General features: G+C 46.3%; 1 protein-coding gene across 1 annotated transcript in view; it reads left to right on the top strand.

Moving 5' to 3' along the window:
• Lrmp (lymphoid restricted membrane protein) overlaps positions 1–22,267 on the top strand; it is a 52,454-nt gene that overhangs the window by 15,819 nt on the left and 14,368 nt on the right. Inside the window, exons 3-11 of the mRNA XM_026787933.1 lie at positions 602–749; positions 1,260–1,366; positions 11,207–11,253; positions 11,351–11,415; positions 11,568–11,663; positions 12,550–12,623; positions 20,165–20,222; positions 21,679–21,742; positions 21,826–21,853. Coding sequence (XP_026643734.1) covers positions 1,343–1,366; positions 11,207–11,253; positions 11,351–11,415; positions 11,568–11,663; positions 12,550–12,623; positions 20,165–20,222; positions 21,679–21,742; positions 21,826–21,853 — 456 coding nt within the window. The 5' untranslated portion in view covers positions 602–749; positions 1,260–1,342. The remainder of the gene's footprint in view (positions 1–601; positions 750–1,259; positions 1,367–11,206; positions 11,254–11,350; positions 11,416–11,567; positions 11,664–12,549; positions 12,624–20,164; positions 20,223–21,678; positions 21,743–21,825; positions 21,854–22,267) is intronic.

Consider the following 22,267-nt stretch of genomic DNA (forward strand, 5'->3'; position numbering starts at 1 on the left):
ACCAGGCTGGTCTCAAACTCACAGAGATCCGCCTGCCTCTGCCTCCCGAGTGCTGGGATTAAAGGCGTGCGCCACCAACGCCCAGCTCCTATAACGCTTTTGGTGGGTTCTGATCACAGGGTCCCATAGCTTTCCCCTAAGGAGCCTGCAGAGCTTCTCTGAGAGGCCAGATAGTAAATATTTTATCCCTTTCAAGCCACGTGGTCTCCATGGCAACTATTCAGCAGCACTGATGAAACATTCAAGAAGCCACCGACGGTCCACGAATGAATGGCCATGTCGGTGTTCTAATAAAGCTTCACATATGAAAACAGGCCGCTGGATGGATGCTGTCTTCTTAGTGGCTCAGTGGGCAAAGGCTTTCTGTGCTCCTTCACCCACCCCTCAGTTTGTTTTGTTGTTGTCTGTTTTTAATAAACACTGTCTGCTTCTACCTTCATGTAACTAGGCCTCTAGGGGTTCTAGGATAAAGTGTTAGAAAATAGGGTTGGTTTTCACTTTTTCAGACATGGTGCAACCAACCTCTTGGGTGAGAAAGAGCTTAGTCTTTAAGGCACTTTGAATGGGAAGCTCACCTCCACCCTCATTCCTTCCTTCTCAGTAGATGCCTTGTATCCTGACGGCCTTACAGCCATCCCAAGGCTGGAATTGACATCCGTCTCATGTGCCAAGAAACCAATCCATGCTCTGTGTAAAAGACCCCCGGAGCAGGAGGCAGATGGAGCTTCACACGTGACAAGAGGACCCCAGTACGTCAGATCACAGCTGTCCCCCATTCTCCTGTGTTTTATCTGAAATTATTATTTCTGTGCTATGTTTCGGATGGAGTGTCCCCTAGCTCTCTGAGCAGGGCGTCTGGAATCCAGACGTTGCCTTTGAATTTCATGAGACGGCTTTGCAGGGCATACTACAAATTCACTGCTAAGTTAGCTGAGGTGAGCCATGGACATTGCTTGTGTCTGTTGTCCTGCACCCCAGTCTCCAGAGTCAAAGGACTGATCTCGCACACCTGAGCTTCTGTTGGTCTGGCAGGGTTAACTCCCCAGTGAGAATCCTCTCTGTTCTGGAGTGGAGAGGAAAGAAGACTTTGAATTGCAAATGTCACATTTTCATTTTTGGTTGGCTTTTCTGTCCTTAGTAACTTCTCTCTGAAGGAGATAGAGGCTTCTTGCTTGACTAGAAGTTGACTGGACCAGAAGGGGCTGCTGGGAACTATGGTGCAGTTTGGCCCCTGCTAACCTGCAGTTTTTCACTTGCAGGAAGCCACTCTCTTCTCCACCGCAGGTGCCCTGTCCCTGCAGGAGGCTCCACCTTGGGTCCAGAGCTTCTAGCCTGCACCAGGATGAATGAGGACCTCAGTGTAGAAGTGAGTATGGATGGAGATGCTTCCAGCACTGCTGGGCTCTGGTCTTCTTTGGAACTCACATATGTAAGGAATATCCAGCTCCAAAGCCAGGAAGTTAAAATTCAGTCATTTGGGGGCTTTCTGTTACTCATGTAGCATAAATATGACTGGAGAGGTGGTTCATTGGTTAAGAGTCCTGAATGCTCTCATGGAGGACCTGGGTTCAATTCCCAGCACTCCTATGATGACTTACAACCATCCCTAACTCTAGTTCCAGGAAATATGACACCCTCTTCTGGCCTTTATGGGTACTGCACTATGTGTTGCACACACACACACACACACACACACACACACACACACACACACAGGTAAAACACCCATACACGTAAACAAATCTAAAATAAAAATAAAGACAAGTTCCAGGGTGAATGAGTAAAGGGGGAGTTGGGTGGAGTGCGCTGAACTTGGTGCTATATCTTGTTTTTGTTATTTAAATTTGCTAATGCAGCAATAAATCTCAGCCGGCAGTGGCTTTCCAGGAACTGACATCAAGGCTAGATGATCCTTGAGGCATTGGCTCCTTATCAAAGAGTCCACCTTGCCAAAGGCAGGCACAGATGGTACTCTGCTGAAGATGACAGTGACCTGGACCGCCTTCAGAAAGGCCATTGTTCCCAGGTCAATGGATGTACTTGGTGTGCCTTCCTCAGAGTCGGGATCTGCCCATCCATCGTTCTTCACTGGAGGAAATCTCTCACCCCAAACAGTTAGTTAGTTCTGTGGATGGTGTCACAGAATTGAGAAGTGCCAGAATACTGGAACTCTTCCCACCCCTGGAAAAATGTAGTCCTCTGTCCCAGCGTTCAATCCCTAGACAATCAGCAACCTTCTTTCTTTAAAGAGCTGCCTCTCATGGAAGTCTCTGATAAAGGGAATCAACACGATTTGGCCTCTGGGACCTGACTGCTTCTAACAAGCATTAGATTTCTAGTCTATCCCAGGTCCTCAGCCCTGCTGTACGGACGGCCCCTTTCTTCCCCGCTGGCTCACACGCTTCTGAGCAGCTCCTGGCCTGTTGAGAACAGTACTTCAGTCCTTATACCGTGCATAAGCTTCTGTATAAACTGTTTTAAAATGCTTCTGTGTGTAGGCCCACAAGTAGAGTTACTGCCTCTCGTGTGGTCATGCGGTCCCCTCATGTTTAATGTCTCGATGATCTACAGAACACATTCCATGGCCTATGCTGGTTTACTCTGCCACCATCAGAACCTGAGGATTCTAATTTCTCTACGTTATCCCAACACCACGGGACTGTCACCAGCTCAGAGAATGCAAAGTGAGGACCCGAAGGGTTTGATTTGCATTTCTCTAACGAATAGTGATGTCTGTCATCTTTGCATGTGTCTTATCGATTTTCCATGTAAATATGCCTCCTGAGATCAGAGGCCCCACTTTTAAACAGTTTTCTCTCTCTGCTTTCTTTTAAGAGTTGTTTCCATCCTCCCACTTATGTGCATGCGTCCACTTCTATAAATTTTATGTAATTTCTGATATATAATTGTGTGTACTTTTTATATTGAACAATTGATGCATGATTTATTTTCATTGGTGCCCACCTTGCTGAGAAGCTAAGGACAAGAGAGGGAAAAGACACGAGCCTCCTTTGCTATCACTTAGCCTTCTTCTGCAGTTTTAATACAGGAAGTTGACCTCAGCCACGTACAGGATGTTTGGTTGTTAGTAATTTCCCTTTTATCAGGCACTAATTTCACAACGAAGAGGGAAGAGGCAACACGAGCTGAGCTGAGCGTCAGGCACAGTGCAGGGAAGCATTTCCACGGCCACATTCACCCACTCCAAGCATTTCCACAGGCCACTTTAACCCTCTCCGCCTCCAGAGTGGGGGCGGTCTCTGCCCTGGCAGAGGAGCCACCTGGAGATGGGGGAGTTAAATCGCTTGAGGATGACTCAGCTAGTAAGTAGCAAACTCGGGGCTAAGTTCAGCTTCCTGTAGCTTCAAAGGACCTGGGTTTCAGCATCCCCTCTTAGCACACTGGGTTTCACTGCTTCCTGCATTAACGTCACTCGTGGCTGTACTGAAGAGATTCCTGCTTGGCGCATCTGACAGGATCTGGTGATCTGTTCTGTGGGGTCTTAGCCAAGTTGTTTCATCAGTGATCTTGACACCCATTTAGAAACAGGAGTCCCCAGAATCACAGTAGAAACGCCTCCAGCATGGTGCTGGAAGACGGTCTGGGTCCTCTGCGGAGGCTCACACCGCCTTCTCACAGCCCCAGGAAGCTGTCTGAGTCTGTGCAGTGTACAGTGACCTAAACCGCAGCTTCTCTACACTGTCACTTTGGGCTTCTGCTCTCAGTAAATGCTTACAGCCTAAGATTGCCCTCTCCTCCAGCCTGCCCCCACCCTGTTCTCTGAGCACATCCCCGAAAGCCTTCCGTTCACCTGGCACCCCGCCTCTGAGCATCTAATGGTGAGCGTAGTGTCCTCATGAATCATAGTCCAGGGATTAGAACAAGTACAAAGTAAGCATGAGCAGAACCCACAATCCGTGTTCGTCCAGGTACGCAATGACGGTGGCCTTTCCCTAACCCCTGGCTGTCAGCCACGATCTCTGTCCCTCACCAACCTTACGATGAACTTCTTGCCTCACACTCAGGTTCTTCTGTCACTTGTCACACCTGTGTTTCTACCTTCATTTCCCTGGCATTGCCTTGTGGTTATCTTGTACCTCAGCCAAACCAGGAGGCTGTGCGGCAGCAGTGAACCTTGCAGACTTGCCGGGGGCGTTCCCCTGCAGCAATATTGTTCCTCCATTGGGCAAAATTCTGTTCACTCGCCAAGGCCAGTTTCAAACACCAGCTGCTTCTCAAGGCTTTCTGTGGTAACTCGGATTTTTAGTGCTCACAAATCTCCACTTCTTGAGGGAGAGTTTGCTAATGATGGGGGTGGGGGGAATTCAAGGTCAGGTTTCCCTGGGTTACCTAGGGAATGCTGCAGAAAAACCAACCCATGGCCAAAGGGCCTTACTTTCTGGATTCTTGCACCCCCTTTCCACGACCCCATTAACTAGGGTTAAAATTGAAATTTATTTTTAAACATTTTTCCAAGCGTGGAGGGGAGCGGATCACAGTCCCTGAGTGGAGGTTGGAGGGCAATTTTTGCGGGAGTCCGTTCTCTCTTCTGCTGTGCAGATCCAGAGATCAACCTCAGGTCATAGTCCAGGCAGTGAGCTTCTTACCTACGGCACCGTCTTGCTAGTCCCGAATAGATGATTTTTATAAGACTCCTATAGCCCACACTGCCTAGAACTCACTGTCTAGCCTAGACTTTCCAAAGACTTTCATCCTCCTGCCTCAGCCTTGTATGTGCTGGGATTCTAAGTGAGCACCATGTCACCAGACTCAAGGCCCCAGTAACTGTGTTTTCCCTTTCCTGTCAGCATATTCTGGTCACGTGGTCATCACTCACTGTTTATCCATCTGGGGTGGGTAGCCTGGGGTACTCATGTCATGTGGTCATCACTCACTGTATTTATTTATTTTTCTGTCTGGGGTGGGTAGCCTGGGGTACTCATGTCATGTGGTCGTCACTCACTGTATTTATTTATTTTTCTGTCTGGGGTTGTTAGCCTGGGGTACTCATGTCACGTGGTCGTCACTCACTGTATTTATTTTCTGTCTGGGGAGGGTAGCCTGGGGTACTCACGTCATGGTGTGCTTGTGGAAGAGAGCACACCTTGTAGCTAATTGGGAGTCATTTCTCTCCATCCTCTGTGTGGTCCAGGGAATGCGATGCAGTCACCAGGCGTGGTAGCGGGCACCTTTACTTGTTGAGCCATCTTGCTGGCCTCGGTTCCTTATTTTGGTCCTGTATCAGGCAATAGGCTTGGTGGAGAGGATTAGACGGGGACACAGAAGCAGTCTGCCCTTTATCCAGAATGTGAAGTCTCCATGGTAGATGCCAATGGGCTGTTGGCGTGTAGACCCCTTCCCAGAAGCTCCCCAGGTCCTCGCTCTCTGCAGAAAGTGTACTTAGCACTGTCGAGAGTTCTCAGCTCACCTGGGGCTTTGGGGTCCTTAGTCCTAGAGAGAGAACCCTTCCTTAGTCACTAACGAGTGTGTGCCCAGCAACCTGAGTAGATGTGAGGTCTTGTCCTCCCCCAGCGACCACTCTGTCATTGCTGCAGGCTGAAAGACCGACAGGGAAGGCTCAGCAAGGTGACCGTGTTGGGTCTCTCAACTGAGCTCCTAAGGTCTCAGGATTTATTTCCCACATTTCCCCACTTCCACAGAGAAAGTTCCACTCTTTCATTATCTAATTTTATCACAACGGAAGATGAAACCGAACACCAGTGTTGGTCAGAGGGTCTTTGAGTGGGTCAAGGAGTCAGGCACGGAGAGAGTCTCAAGGGGTGACCTGCGGTATTCAGGCGTCCTGTGTGGGGCGTTCTTAAGGAGAACAGAACTTGCTTAGGGACCCACGAGAGAAGCAAGCGAGATTACACGGAAGCCTTTGGATGAAATGTGCTTCCTGGGGCTCCACAGCGATGTGGAGGAAGATTCAGTGCATGAGAAAACAGACAAGAGGAGCCTGGAACGCGAAGCTGCTGAGACCACAGGACGAGGACAGAGAAGCTCACCCTACTGCCGGCTCCTGCTGATGAATTTTTAGCCACATGAATAAGGTTAGGGACTGAGCAGACCTGGGTGAAGACTGGCCATGTATTAGCTGTGGGAACTTGGACACACGGTTGCACCTGCCTGAGTTTGTGTCCCCTGCAGAAGGGAATGTTACTTTGCAAGGCCTTTGGGTATCTACACACATACATACAAACACACTCCTCTATGTCTATTACATACGTAGCTACACATGTGTCTGTGCAGCTAAGTTCCTGCCTACTGACTCGTGGAAACAAGCCACACAGATGCCACGCAGCGGGGAAACAGTGGCACTCCATGACCGGCTCCTCTTCTTGCCAGTGAGCAGGGAAGCTTTTCTTCTCGTGGATCCTCTGACCAGCATCGCCAGGGCCGTCACCAGAAGGCAGACTCTTAGGTCTGTTGGCTGCAGGCAGACATAAAGTTTGGGGCTTGTGGAGAAAGGAGGTTGCTTTCCTCCCATACATCTACACGTCTTTGAAATCCTTGCTTGTTGGCCACACTGCCCACAGCCTGACTGTACCTCAGCCTCGGCCAGTCTCTTTCCTAGGTCAGCAGTAGAATGCTGTACCTCATGCTTTGGTGCTCTCAGAGGATGCAGTGTGAGCAGAGTTTCTGAGATGCACAGACAGTCCCACAGTGCTGGGGACAGTGGTCTGGGGCACAGACTCCGTTGCTGTCGCCCCCTCCACAGGCTGTGTCCATTTCCTTAGAATCACGATTCCCTTTGGGCAATGGCCCCTCCTCAGCCTGCCTGCCTGCCTCTCCTCAGGCACTGACTTCTCTGCTGGGCTAAAGAGTAGGCAGCTGTTCTCTCAGTGCCTTGCAAACCTGGGTACATGCTAGGTGCTTGTTCCTGCCCTGAATGTCCAAGAATTAGGGAATTCCATGATGAAGCACTTGGGAGACTAAAACAGGAGGGTGGACTGAGTCTGAGGCTAGCCTGGGCTACAGAGTGAGACCCTGCCTCAAAACAAAACAAATCTTCCACTGGTCTCTGATGCGTGCCTACAAAGAAATTTGGTAGCGTGTGTGTTTGGATGTGTTGCCTGCTTTGCATGCATGTGTATTACATGTATGCAGTGCCCAAAGAGAGCACTGGATCCCCTGGGACTTGAATACAGACAGCTGTGAGCCACCATGTGGGTACTGAGAACTGAATCCAGGTCCTTTGCAGGAGCATCCTGTGTTCTCAATCACTGAGCTCTCTCCAACCTCAAGATTTGTGTGTGTGTGTGTGTGTGTGTGTGTGTGTGTGTGTGTGTGTGTGTGTGTAAAACCGACCATGCATGTGGGCACTAACAGAGGCCAGAGGAGGGAGCTTCCTTTGGAGCTAGAGTTTCTAGAAGCTGTGTGGTTCTCAGCACAGGTGTAGGGAACTGACCTCAGGTGCTGTGTAAAGCAACAGGTGCTCCGCACTGCTGAGCCATCTCTCCAGCCCCAACCTGGCACCGCAGTAAATGCTTGCCAACAGTATCTGTGCCTTTGACCCAGAGTCAGAAGGATCAGAGGCATCCAGCTCAGAGGCTTCCTCCCGTCTCAAAGAGCAAATGAGTCGGAGATGAAAATCTGTATTTAGAGTTTAAAAGACCTCAACTATTTTTCCTCCCTTCGATTCTCGTTCATGTCACGACTTGTTTCTGAACAAGACAGGTTGTCACCGGGACAGCAGTCACCGAGGCAGAGGGTGGGATCAATATGATACTATTTGGGGGATTTTCTGGCTATTGTCTGTCCTGTTTTCTCAGTCTGTGTGGAGGTGCAGCATTAATAACCTTGGAGAATAAATAACATTGCCAGCTACGTGATTGGGCCGTGCTGATGTTGACTGATAACTGCTTCTAAGTGAATTTTTCAGTGTTGGGTGTGCCCCACGGGTCTGAGGGTGTGGTGTGCTTTGGGTTAGAAAGAAAGGGGGAAAGAAGTAAGGAAATTTCATTTTGTTTCTGTGCCAGTTCAGCCACACACTCTTCCTCTCTTCGGAGCATTTAAATGGATGCGGAGTCCGGTCTTAGGTCTGCATAAACTCTGGCTGCATTCTTTTCTCTCCTGTTAATTTGACTAGCAGTAGCTGGCTACACTCAGCCCAGTAGTAAAATTCCATTGGCAGGAGGAATCTCTTTCCATTTCTTTTTTTTTTTTTTTTTTTTTTTGGTTTTTCAAGACAGGGTTTCTCTGTGGTTTTGGAGCCTGGAACTAGCTCTGTAGACCAGGCTGGTCTCGAACTCACAGAGATCCACCTGCCTCTGCCTCCCGAAAGAGGAGTTAAAGCAGCATTTTATTGAGAAAAAGCAGCCCTAGAATATTATCTAGGCTAATGAATTCCTCCAATCTTGTTTTCTTTTCCTATTGTTCTTTCTACTTACTTTTCTATATCCACATTGACATACTGTCTCTCTCTCTCTCTCTCTCTCTCTCTCTCTCTCTCTCTCTCTCTTTCTCTCTCTCTCTCTCTGTGTGTGTGTGTGTATGTGTGAGCGTGTGAGCGGCCCGTGTTTGCTGATCCAGCCCATAGGAGACTCTCATTTTGATCCATGCTTTGCCAACCCCACCCTGTGGTAACGCCTGCTCACAAGAGCAAGGGCTGGGGCCTGGGTTTTGATGTAAATGGGATCAGGTCTCTATTTGAATGGATTGCCCGAGAGGAGAGCATGTTCCTCCTGGGTGTTTGCTTCATGGAGTGAGCGAATCTGCCACAAGTAAGTCAGACTCCTACCTGAATTTACTCTATTTCTTGGTTTTCTATGCTTTTAAAATATGTTCAGCAGATTCTCCCTCAGTCTGTCCAGGCCACAAGGTTGTTGGTGGGTTAAGTCTTATATGAGTGTGAGATAGTGGATTAAACGGGGTTTAAGTTACTCCTATCCCACTCCACATACATGGACGTCTGGAAGGTCTTCCCTCCAATTCTCCTGTACTGCAACCTCAAATTTGAAATGAGCTTTGAAGAACAGAAAGCCAACCCTTTCCTCTGTCTATTCTCATATAATGGATGAACGTGTTCCTGAGCTACGCTTTTGACAGGCTAGGGTTGAGTTCTGCTGCGTGTCATAATCCTGGTGGCTGAAATTTATAAAGATTAACAACCCGAGAGTTAAATCCGCCGGCTTCCACAATGACCCTGTGGGACTATGGGAGTGACCCTGCAGTACTATAGGGAGACGGATGGCCACATAGTTTGTGAGGTTTCTCCCAGATGGCACAGGACATTGGTGTGGTCAGTGAACATTGACAGTTGTTAAAACACTTCCGAGAATGTTTCAGCACAAGAGATGGGAGGTTTTCTACTGTGCAAGCAAGGGCCTTCCAACTGCACTGTCTAAGGTTACAGTGAACAGAACACTGTAGGGCACCCTACAGACAAAACTTGTCTGTGGCCTCTGGGGGCAAATCTTACATGTTTACTATAGGTGTGTTTTGGCTTTAAACAGGACAACCAGGCTTTTAAAATAGAAGTATTGTTACTAAAAGGTGAAGTGTGTTCCTCCCTCCCACTTTCGGAAGCCGTCTAGTAGGGCATGAACACAGTTCTGCCTACGTTCAAGCATTTAGCACCAAGATGCCAACAGACAGGACCGGCGTTAGTACTGCAACTCATCAGAGCAGATGACATGGAAACACATTACAATTAATATTTAATTTTTAAAAGATTTATCATGTGTCCATGTGAATGTATGCACATATATGTGCAGGTGTCTGCAGTGACTGGGAAAGGGTGTCAGAGCCCCTGGAGATGGACTTACAGGTCGGGTACTGGGGACTGAACTCAGGTCCTCTGCAAGAGCCACCGGCTCTCTGAACTGCCGAGCCCCTCTCCAGCCCATGTTTGTATTTAAATCTTTGTAAGTCTAAACAGGTTAGACACTCTCTTTCCCTATACCCCACGTCAGTGCATACTCAGAGTTAGTCTGTGCTGGAGAAGACACTGTATTTAGTTCAGTGTGGTTCAGAAGACTGACTGCCTCCCAGACCCTTGGTAGACTCCTCCTCCCTGGCCTTAATTCCTTGCATTTCCCCCTGAAAACCCTCTGTAGAACAGTTTTGGGGAAATGAGATTACATATACATGTATGTTGTTTTAATGTACATGTGGAGGTCAGAGGCTATTTGTAGTTTCCTTCTTCCCTCCACATTTCTGGTTTCCAGGCATTGAACTCAGGTTGTCAGACTCAGCATCAGCGCCTTCACCTGCTGAGTCTGCTCGTCTCCCCTGACGTCTGTAGATTCTAACAAACTAAATAGACATAGACAGAGCTACTGCCCGGCATGGCCAAGGCTCTTGGTTCGTCATTACTGCTAAAACCAACAATGAAATAAAAATAACAAAAACAAGCCCTCACCAAGGCCTTCCGTGCCTGCCACTGGCTGTAGCCTTTGACGATTCTGCATCCAATTGATCATACTATGCACACCTGTGTGCAGTTATGCGCGCTTGCATCTCACCCTGTCTGTGTCTGCCACAGACATGCCAGCATGATAGCACTTCTGAATTCAGCTTCCCTTCCTAAACACATAACAAGCAGAGCAAGCTCCCAGGAAAAGCCCAGGGCTTAAAAGGAAGCACCCGGCCAGACCAATACCCACTTTTGCTTTTTGAAAGAGCGTAAGCGTGTGTATAAATCCTAGTGCTGCAACCAGATCCTCTCTAATCGAGAACCCTTACTATAAATTTCAAGGTTCGAATGAGACTTTTATAACTTTCACAACTTGCCCTGGCAGTTCAGTACTGCCTTTGAATGGAATCATGGGTGTTGACCTGCTTGTAATCTATCAAATCCCTGCAATATGGGTTAAGTCTAAAGTGTATAATTTATCTCTCAAGAAACCCAAGAGCCGTTTCAGGTCGAAAGTTGGATGCTGAGTAGCTGTCTCATAAATAAAAATGTGGCAGCCACATAGTGCAGCCCTCAAACAAGAACAGGCCTTGAGTGTGTGAAATAAACTCCATCTGCCCTTGGGGTTTAGCATTCGTTTTGCTCAAGGATGTATCAGGTTTCCTCTAAAGTGGGGTGTTATTTGTGAGAACGGATCTGAGAAAGTGTGCGGATGAAGATTCCCTAAAGGTCCCACTCCCCAGATCTTCCCCGGAGCCCAGGAAATAGTGGGCTGATTTAAAGCTGTTGAGGATACTGGCCTACAGCTGTCAAACCACTGACCACACGTCTCCTTGTTCCCTGCAGGAGAATGGTGTTGGTCGCCTGTATTCTGAGAGCTTGCCACAGCTCAGGTTCGTCCTGCTTTTGAACTTGGGTGCCCATTCCGTGGGTTTTTAACGAAATCACTTGCCCTCCATGTTGAAGGTATTTCTTGTCTTCTTTCATCAGGGAGTCTCTCACACAACCCTCAGCCAATCACACTTCATCCTCAGAGAGCACCGTGACTTCGAGTGGTGAGTAGAGGCAGGACAGAGAAAGCTGGGGTTCTGGTTACTAACTGAGCCCTGGTGTTTGGCAGCCTGCTAAGGGGTGTGCAAATAAGAGGGGCCTAGGCAAATGCTTCGTTTGCATGGCTCTCACGCGGCCAGCCTCTTCCTGTCCCCAGACTCTGGATCAGACGCTTTGCACATGACTCCTGGGGACCTTGACTGCAAATCCCTCTGCGAGGAAGAGGAAGCAGGATCAGCCTCTGCCATGCCAGGTATGCTGTCGCTGGGCTCAGAGGCCACTTCTAAGCCCGCAAGCCCCTAAGTGGTGCCTACAAGCTAGTCAGGTCAGTGGCCCTGAAAGTTTGATAACGTGGGGTGTTCCTCTTCAGAAAGTGATTCTTGTCAAATACCTTGATGCAGTCTGTCTGTTGTGTGAGGGTGATGGCACTGTCTCAATTTGATAGGCAGACGAAAGGTTAGGATATGTTATAGCAGGCCTTAAATCTTGTTATTTGACATAAATGGTTTATACTTAGTTAGGTGTCATTATGTCAGTCCTAGCCCTAAAATTTAAGGAAAAACAGAAAACTTCCATAGAAGGAATCATATTTTCCAGAAGAAATTGATATCTATTTTGCTTTTATTTCGTGTAGTCGTTTATAACCCTCGACTCTTCCAGAAGCGGGAAGCACAGGGTTGAGGCAGTGCAGGCCGCATTGTGTGCAGGGTGTGCAAAAATGAAGAGAAGTCACTACACATGGCAGTGTCCCCAAAGTGTCCCTTTTCTCAGCCTGACAGCCTGGTACCTGGGAGTGTCCACATCACAATCACTACCAGCCTTGCATACAATATTTGCAAAACTATGTGTCAAGCTGTAGGAAAGCCAAGTTGCAACCACTTCTTCTTCCACGTAGCTCCGCAGTAGAAAAAGGCCGCTTTAGCCCGGGAAAAGCTTAAAGAAACAGCTAGCCCTGTTTGAAAGGCCGCTCCTGCATCCCTGGCTGTGCACTGGCAGATATGCGTGTGCTCAGGAGCCATTAGCTGCTGTCACAAGTCAGCCTTTGCTTTTGCTGGTCTGGCCACATCACCAGGCCGCTGTCTCTTCCTCTTTTGCTTGTCACTGCTTCCCCAGTCTCTCTCTGCTTCCTCTTCTCGCAGGAACCAGCCCAGCTCCGAATAATGCTGCAAGCCAGGACTCCGTGAGCGCAGACAAGGCCGCATCGCAGCAGCTGGTGAGGGTAACGTCCGTGCTAACAGCGAAGGCAGTGACAAGCTTTGAGGATCCAGCTGTCCCTTCGAATTTACATAATGCTCTTTGAAAATCATATTTTACTCTCTCAAGATATTAGGAAACAAATCTGAGTTACTAAAATTTAATTATATGGCCAGGGTATTATCGACTTGGGTAAGCTTAGAGATGAATCCAAGTGAGGATGGCCTTGCTTCATGCTGAATGTCATTCACTAGCTAATGCATCCTAGATCAGAGACAAGGTGATGAATACATCATTGCATACAGCTACACAATCAGTAATGTGTGTATGTGTTGTGTGTGTTGTGTGTGCATGTTGTATGTGCATATGTGTGTTGTATGTGTGGTGTTTATGTGTATTTTGTGTGTGTTGTGTGTGTACATGTGTGTTGTGTGCATGTGTGTGGTATGTGTTGTGTGTGTGCTTTTGTGCATATGTGTGTATGTATATGTATGTGTGTGTGGTATGTATATGTGTGTGTTGTGTATATGTTATGGGTGTGTTGTGTACACATTGTATGTATGTGTTGTGTGTTTGTGTGTGCATGTGTGTGATGCTGATCGTGTGACAAAGCAGACAGTCAATGATTGTCATGAGATTACTGGTTTGAAAGAAGAACTGGTTGGGGTGAAAGCCAGGAGGATCACGGGAGGTGCTCTGAGAGTGACATGGTTTTAAAGGTTAACACTAAACACTCACAGGAGAACTCCTTTCATGAAGGAAGATCCACTGTCACTCGTGAGAATGGTTGAAGGAGGAGAGCCTGGAGACTTTGCTCTAGGGCCATGATTCTCCAAGGCTCTTGCTTATATTTTACTACCTTTGTTGTATGTGTGAAGGTCCATTGCCACGTGCATCCATGGTTGAAGGGTAACCTGCTTCATGTTCTCCAAGGGTTTTTCTTAGACATTACTCCCTCTGGTGTGTGTGGGGGGGCTAGGAAGAAGGTGCATGCTGGATATATAACTATTGTTGTCTTCAGCTCAGTGCAGCCTCAAGAACCACAAAGATCCATGCAGGTAACTCAGGAAAGCTACAGGGTGAGGGTTTGGGCGCAGTGAGGTAGATAATAATGTTAAAGTCGAAAAGGAATGGGGTGAGTGATGGGCGCGTTATTTGGAATCCTCCTTCCGTGTGGAGCAGAATGAGGATGCAGTGTTGGCTGCTGTAGATGCTGCTGTTTCCCCTTCTTAAAAGGGGCAGAGGAAAATAAACTCAGGATGTTTCGTTTTCGTGGGAGACTCTCCTGGGTGTGGGTGGAGATTCCTTTCATCTGGAAGGAAGGCAGTCACGAAGAAATCTTAAGAACGGTGGATTATAAAAACTGTGGAGGGAAGGGAACGAGCCCTGATGCTGTTGTCATATTCAGAGAAGGGAGGCAGTGGTGAGCATGAGATCCACAAGGTAAATCACGTGAATGACTGAAGGACACAAAGGAAGGCCCAGCTCCAGAGCACAACCTAAAAGAGCAAATGACGAGAGAAGGGAGGAAGGAAGAAGCGCAGAGTTTGAGATGAAACAAGGCGACACTGACAAGCTTCAGGTTGGAGGAAGGCATCAGTAGCGTGTAAGATCTTACAGTTTAGTAACCCACCCGAGAAGGAGACACACATTTGTGTCATCAGGCAGAAAAGCAAGTGTGTGGGTGAGGTTTCTTAAGGACTGGCAGGCGGCTGAATGTACCGAGGATACGGAATATGGTATCCCAGGTTCTGGCTACTATGGATGGAGCAGCAGTGAACTTGGTTGAATGAGTGTCTCTGTGGTGGGATGAGGCATCCTTTTGGGAGATGCCCAAGCATGGTACAGCTGGATCTTAAGGTATTTGCATCCTTCTGCATGCAGTCATCCAGTTTGACCAGCAGCATTTGTTGAAGATTCTGACTTTTTCCAGTGGGTATTTCTGGCTTCTTTATCAAAAATCAGGTGTCAATGGGTGTATGAATTTTAATCTGGGTCTTCAATTTGATTCCATTGAACAACATGTCTTTTTTCGTACCAATACCGTGCTGTATTTTGTTTTGTTTTTAACTATAGCTTTGTAGTACAACTTAAAAATGTGAATCGTGATGCTTCCTGCAGTTCTTTTATTATTTGGGATTGTTTTAGCTATCCTGGGTTTTTTTTTTTTTTTTTTTTTTGTGGGTGTGTGTTTCCATAAGAAGCTGAAAATTGTCTTTTCTGAAGCTGTGATAAATTGTGTTAGAATTTTGATGGGGATTCTATTAAATCTGTAGATGACTTTAGATAGGATAGAATGGCCATTTTTACTATATTAATCCTACAAATCCATGAACATAGGAGATCTTTCTACTTTCTGATAACTTCTTCAATTCTATTCCATTGATCAATGTTTCTGTTTATGTGCCCAAATTGTGCTGTTTATATTGCTATAGTTCTAAAGCAGTATTTGCAATTAGGAATGATGATACTGTCCTGATGGTTTTGGGGGCCTTTGTTGTTGTTGTCTTGTGTTTTATCATTCAGGATTGTTTTAATCCTCCTGAGTTCTTTGTGTTTCTATATGAAGCTGAGATTATTCCTTTCAAGATCTGTGAAGAATTGTGTTAGAATTCTGGTCAGGATTGCATTGACTCTACAGAAATGCTCCTTCTGTTTCTATTTTGTGGAATAATTTGAAGAGTATTGGCCTTAATTATCCTTTGAAAGTCTGGTAGAATTCTGTGCTAAAATCATCTGACCCTTGGATGTTGTTGGTTGGGAGATATTTAGTTAGTATTTCCATCTCACTAGGAGTTACAGGGCTATTTAAATTGCTTTTCTGATCTTGTTCATCTTTGGTAGGTTAATATATTGAGAAAATTATCCATTTCTTTTAGATTTTTCTATTTGGTAGAGTATAGATTTTAAAAGTATACATCCTCATGGTTCTCTGGATTTCCTTGGTGTCTGTTATTATGATTCCATTTTCTTCTCTAGTTTTGTTAATTTGGATCTTGTCTCTTCACCTCTTAGTTAATTTGGGTAAGGGTTTGTTAAACTTGTTGATTTTTCTCAAAGAATCAATTCTTTGTTTTGTTGAGTTTTTTATTGTTCTCTTTGTTTTTATATTTTATTGATTTCAGACCTGCATTTATTTCTTGCCACCTACTTCTTTTGGGTGTGCTTGCTTCTTTTTGTTGCAGAGCTTACAGGTATGCTGTTAATAGTATGAGATCTCCACAATTTTTTATGTAGACATTTACTGCTATGAACTTGCATCTTAGAACTTTCTGCATTGTGTTATGTAAGTTTGGGTGTGTTGTATATTCTTCTTCATTCAATTCCAGAAAGTCTTTCATTTTTTTCTTCATTGCTGTCTCAATCCATTTTCCACTCAGTAGTGAGTTATTGAATATTCACGAGTTTGTAAGCTTTTTGTGGTTTTTATTGTTGATGGTGATATCCAGTTTTAATCTGTGATGGTCAGATAGGATGCAGGGTGTTATTTCAATTTTCATGTATCTGTTAAGATTTTTGAGTCCAACCAAGTATGTGGTCAACTTTGGAGAAAGTTCCATGAGGTACTGAAAAGAAGGTATATTCTTTTGTGTTCGGGTGAAATATTCTGTAAGTATCTGTTAGGTCCTAACATCTGTTAGCTTCAGCATTTCTCTGTTTAGTTTTGTCTGGAGTGCTTGTCTAGTGGTAGGAGTAGTAAGAAGTCAGGTCCTGTCACTCTGTGAGGGTCAATATGTGATTTAAGCTGTAGTAACATTTACTTTACAAACTTGGGTGTCCTTGTGTTTGGTGCACAGATGTTAAGAATCGCAATGTCTTCTTGGTAGATTTTTCCTTTGATGAGCATGTAGTGTCCTTCACTATCTCTTCTCATTAGTTTGGTTTGAAGTCTATTTTGTCAGGTAATGACACTAACTTGAATGGGGTGCTGTTTATCTTTAATATTACAGTGTATTTCTTGGATGCAACAGAAGGATGGATCCTGTTTTTTTATTAAACATGTTAGTCTATGTCCTATGATGAATTGGAACCATTGATATTAAGAGTTGTCAATAAACAGTTGATTCTTGTTATTTTTTTGTTGTGGTATGGGTTCCTCTTGATCCTTTTGATTTGATGGTCTGGGATTATTTATTCCTTGTGTTTTTGGAGCATGGTTAGCCTCTTTAGGTTAAAGTTTTCCTTCTAGCACCTTCTTTGGGGATGGATTTGTAAATAGACACTGCTTGAATTTGGTTTTATCATGAATATCTTTCTTTTAGTGTGGTTGAAAGTTTTGCTGGGTATAGAAGTCTGGGCTGGCCCCTGTGGTCTCTTGGAGTTTGTAGAACATCAGTGAAGGCCCTCTGGCTTTTAGAGTCACCATTAAAAGTCAGGCGTTGAGCCAAGTGATGGTGGTGCATGCCTTTAATGCCAATACTTGGGAGGCAGAGGTTGGCAGATCTCTGTGAGTTCGAGGCCAGCCTGGTCTACAGAATGAGTTCTAGGACAGCCAGGGCTATGCGGAGAAACCCTATCTAGAAAAACAAACAGCCGGGCGGTGGTGGCGCACGCCTTTAATCCCAGCACTTGGGAGGCAGAGGCAGGCGGATCTCTGTGAGTTCGAGTCCAGCCTGGTCTACAGAGCTAGTGCCAGGACAGGCTCCAAAGCCACAGAGAAACCCTGTCTCGAAAAACCAAAAAAAAAAAAAAAAAAAAGAAAAACAAACAAACAAATAACAACAAAAGTCAGGTGTTATTTTAATAGGTCTGCCTTTCTATGTTAACTGATCTTTTCTGCTTGCAGCTTTTGATATTCTTTCTGTGTTCTGTATGTTTGTGTTCTGAATGCTTCTTTACCTTGATAGGCAATTCCTTTTTTAGGTTATGGAGATTTTCTTCTAGGATTTTGTGCTTTTGACCTGGGTTTTTTTTCTCTCTCTCTCCTCAATTCCCATCTGATATTTTCTGAGTAGCCAAGATTTCCTGCATGTTTTGTACCTGGATTTTTTAGATTTGACACTTTCTTTGGTTGAGATATCAGTTTCTTCTATCTTGTCTTCAATGTCTGAGATTCTCTCTTCCATCTCTTGTATTCTGTTGACAAGGCTTGCCTCTGAGGTTTTTAATCGAGTTCCTAAATTTTTCACTTCCAGTCTTCCCTCAATTTGGGTTTTCTTTATTGATTTTACATCTTGAACTGTTTTTTTTTCCATTTCATTCTGCTGTTTGTTTGTGTTTTCATAAATGTATTTATCCAAGTCCTCTTTAAGGACCTCCAACATACTCATAGAAGTTATTTTGAAGTTCTTGTCTTTTTTTTTTGTTGTTGTTGTTTTGTTTTTTCGAGACAGGGTTTCTCTGTGGTTTTGGAGCCTGTCCTGGAACTAGCTCTGTAGACCAGGCTGGTCTCGAACTCACAGAAATCCGCCTGCCTCTGCCTCCTAAGTGCTGGGATTGAAGTTCTTGTCTTAAGCCTCAGCTGTATTGCCTCTCTCGGGGCCTATTGGAACAGGGTTTCTGGGTTCTAGTGGAGACACTGTCCTGGCTGTTACTGTGTTTTATTACTGGCATTTAGGAATCTGGGTCTGTGATGACTGTAGATCTAGGTGCTGATATCTGTTCTAGTCTTTACTGTGTGGATGTTCTGATTTTTGGTTTCTTTTGCCCTCTCTGGTTCTTAGGAGGGTGTGTTTGCTGTAGGTTGCCTGTAGGAAATGCTTTTGGGACCCTGCTGGGTGTAGCTGCTGGGAGTTCCAGGCAGAATGTGTTTCTAGGTTCTAGGAGCTGATAATTCAGAAAAGGAATGAGCTAGAAGTGGGAGGGAGGTTGAGGGGATCAACATGACAGAGGGAGGAAGATGTGTCAGGGATCTGCATAGAGCCCTGGGAGTGGGGATTAAGGGGAGGAGAGGCCACAGCGTGTGTTCTGCTGCATTAGGCCTATTTTCTGTGAGCTGCCACTCATCTGACTGTGTTGGCATCATACAAACAACTGTGTGCCTACAGCGTTCCCACTAAGTCTTCCAGACAAGTCAGCACAACCTGCTCACACAGTTATGCCTGTGTGGCGATCCCTGAAGGTTTAGAGCAGGCAGGGGAAACCTGATCCATGAAGAGACGAGAACGAACCTTGAGTCTGTCCAATTTTACTGTAACTAGTGCTGGACCAGGACTTCGAGAGTCTGACCCAGATCTTAGCCATGTTTGAGCACAGCACAGTTTTGAAAAAGGTATTTGGATAAAGTACACAACAATTTAAGACATGTTTACATTGAGATTCTTTACAGAGTCCATCTGGTTTCTTTGAAAGAATAGGTACTGTTGACTCAGAGATAGTGCCCAAGATTTAGGGTCTAGGAGTTTGACTGAGGTAAACACAATGCCTGTGGGTGTCGGGGTTGGTCTGGCCCTAAGATAACATCGTCATTTAGGCTGTTGTGAACCACAGAGACATCACTCATAAAAGTGAGTTTTATGGGAGAGATGCCTCAGTGGTAAAAGCACTGGCCGCTCTTCCAGAGGTATTGAGTTCACTTCCCAGTAACCATGTACAATGGTTCACAACCATCTATAATGGGATCTGATGCCCTCTTCTGGTGTAAACGTGGACTTGCAGATAGAGCACTCATCTATCCATAAGATAGATAATAAATCTTTAAAAAACAAATAGATAAATAAATCTTAAAGAGTGGGTTTTATGGTCAAGATTTAGGGGAAAAGGTCTTAGATAGGTAAAAGCAAATTCTGAGAGATAAGGCAGAGCCTGTCTCATCAGGCAGCAAAGGATCAGCAGACTGTCAAACGACATCATTCCTAGCGGTCCAGGAGGAACAGGTACACACCTCATTCCTTTGTAGAGGTCAGCTGTGTGTTTAATTTTCCTGGCTTCTCTGTGCGCACAGGCTTTTTGCCCTCTACACCCCTGGAACACACACAATTTTTTATAGCAGCTGGTTAATGGTTTTAAAACATTTGAATGAAGCTATCCATTCAATTACATTTTGATTCAAGTACTCCTAGCACTTGAATGCGTGAAGAAGAAGGATCACTAGTTCCAGGCTAGTACGGGTTCGTGGTCTACATATTGAGATCTTGTCTCAAATGACAACAAAACAACTAAATTCTGTGTGTGTGTGTGTGTATGCGTATGCGTGTGTGCACGTTGTGTTCATGTGGAATGAAGGTATAAAAGAATGGATCTTAACAGTCATGTTTCTATAATGCCGTGGAAGGCGCCCCTTGCTGTAGCCTGAGATGGCATTGTATACATCCCCACACACCACCCTGTGTGCCTGGGTGGAGGAGCTGGAGCACAGCTCCTTCCATGCTAGAGCCCCAATGGCTCCTCCTCCTCATGCACATCACTGGTTTCCTTCGTGACAACGGCGTCCTTTTACAGATCCTACATTTATGTTACTTTGGCCTCCATGCAATCCTTTCCACTGGCCCTGTCTGGGCTGGCCTTCATTCCAGTTCCCAGAGTGCTGCAGGGCGATTTGATAGACACAGGCCAGGAGAGGACAGGAGGCAGGGAGCTTTGCTTCCCACATATGCAAATCAAAAGTTTTTCCAATTTTAGGAAGCAGGAGAGGGACTTGGAACAGTAGAAGACAGAGGGAAGGACAGCACCACAGGAGGTAAGGCATGTGCATGCGCAAATGCATGCAACGTCACATGACCTGTTAGTGGTTCTGGGTGATATATCATAGGCAAAGCTTGTCGGCCACCTACTTACAACACATTGCGCACCCTGGGATAAGATCAGCCAATAGGATCAAGTCTTGCGTCTTATTTCAAATGAACCCTTGGGTCTGACTGTCCCATGGGACAGGCCTGGTGGCTCATATCTCTAGTGGTGGCACTCTAAGTGGAAGCAGGAAGGTCAGCAGCTAAAGGTCAACCTTAGATAAACAGTGTGTTCACAGTCACGCTGGGGTGCATATGGCCCTGTCTTCAAAATAACCCCCAAGCAAACACAAAATACAAAACATCCCCCCAAACAAAAACCAAACAAGCAAACCTTATTGAGATAATATCGTCATAATTTGAGCATTCAGCTTGCTAGCTGCCTAATTTCAGCCCTCCAAATGCAAGGCAAGGCGGGTAAACAGTGGTTCCATAGCCTCAGGAAATTAGTGCAACTATTTGTCACTGCGGGTTTGCTGTGATGTTCTCACGTGACTCAGTAGTTACATAAAATCACGTCCTATCATGTAGATGGTTCGACAAGGTCGCGACTTGGCTGCATCATACGTCTGAGAACCAAAGTTTGTCAACTCTAAAGCCAATGTCATTCATGTTTCCAAGCCGTCACATAGAAAACTGTCATGATAGAGAGATTGTTCTGGAACGGTGAGGTTGATGCTGTGTTCATCAACGTTATTTGGATCAGTTGCTTTTCTTCGAGGTGTAGCAAAAATTGTGAGAAAAGCAACTTATAGGAGGGAAGATTTGTAACTTGATGGATACCATCCTTCCGTTGTGATGGGGAAAGTGTAGCAACAGGAGCGTGCGTGGGGCCTCTGGTCCCCTACGCACACAGCCAAGAAGTAGACAAACACTGGTGCTTGGCTCACTTTCTGTTCACTTAGTCTGGGACTCCAGCCCTTGGGATGGTGCCCCCCACATGCAGAGGTTGCACCACAGGTCATCTGATCCAGTCTAGGAGCTCCCTCGCAGACGTGCCTTGGCGTTCTGTTTCTGTGGTGATTCTAGACAAACACCGTTGTTACCAGCGTTGTTACCATAAGAGCTGCAGCCACTGCTGCTTTCAAAGGCTGGACCAGGACAGCAGAGGGGCACGCAGGCAGTGGGTCTCGTGTGGTGAGCTGAAACGTCAAAAGGGCATCAGGGCGCTCTGACTCCGGGCTGTCTTTGGTTTTCACCCACCACTGATGCCCTGAGGTACAAGTCTGTGCGCTCCTAGCGGTGGCTTAGCTGATTCTCTTACTGTGTGAGCAAGTGCCTCAGCTGCCTGTCACCTATGACATTTAAATGAAACACGTTTTAGTGAGGCTGGGACAGAATAGCATTGGGTGGAAATGGGCTTTGGGATGTTAACTCTTTTTAATCCAGTACTTTGTCTTTCTGCAGAAACTGAGGTTTCCCCGCCTCCCAAAGCACCTGCAAAGTTAGTCAGCTTTCAGCAGCGTGAGAAGTAAGTCTCCCTCACACTGGGTGTGGAGGCCATTTGTCCCTTGGGTCATACACAGGTGAGTAAGTTCTCTGTCTCCCCCGCAGCACTTCAGCTAGTGAGAAGGAGGTGGAGGTGAGTTCAAAGCAAAGGACTACCTTCTACTCCCTCCGTGCCCTGTCCCCTCCCCTCCCCTTCCCTTCCTCCTTCCCCTCCTCCCTCCCTTTCTCCCCTCCTCCCTCCCTTTCTCCCCTCCTCCCCCCCTCTCTCTCTCTCCCTCCCTCCCTCTCTCCCTCCCTCCCTCTCTTCCTCCCTCCCTCTTCTCCACCTTCCCCTTCTCTAACCACTCCCCTTTCCCTATTTTCCTCCCCTTCCTCTCCCCCTCTCTCCCCTCCTGCCTCCCTCCCTCCCTCCCTCTCTTCCTCTCCCCCTCTCTCTTCTCTCTCCTCTCTCCCTCCCTTTCTCCCACTCCCCTCCCTCCTCTGCCCCCCTCTCTGTACTTATGGTCCCATGATGGTTTTGCACAAGCCAGTTACCAGCCTAAGTGCA

This window comes from Microtus ochrogaster, assembly GCF_000317375.1.
Source record: "Microtus ochrogaster isolate Prairie Vole_2 chromosome 14 unlocalized genomic scaffold, MicOch1.0 chr14_random_2, whole genome shotgun sequence".
NCBI classification, from domain to species: domain Eukaryota; kingdom Metazoa; phylum Chordata; class Mammalia; order Rodentia; family Cricetidae; genus Microtus; species Microtus ochrogaster.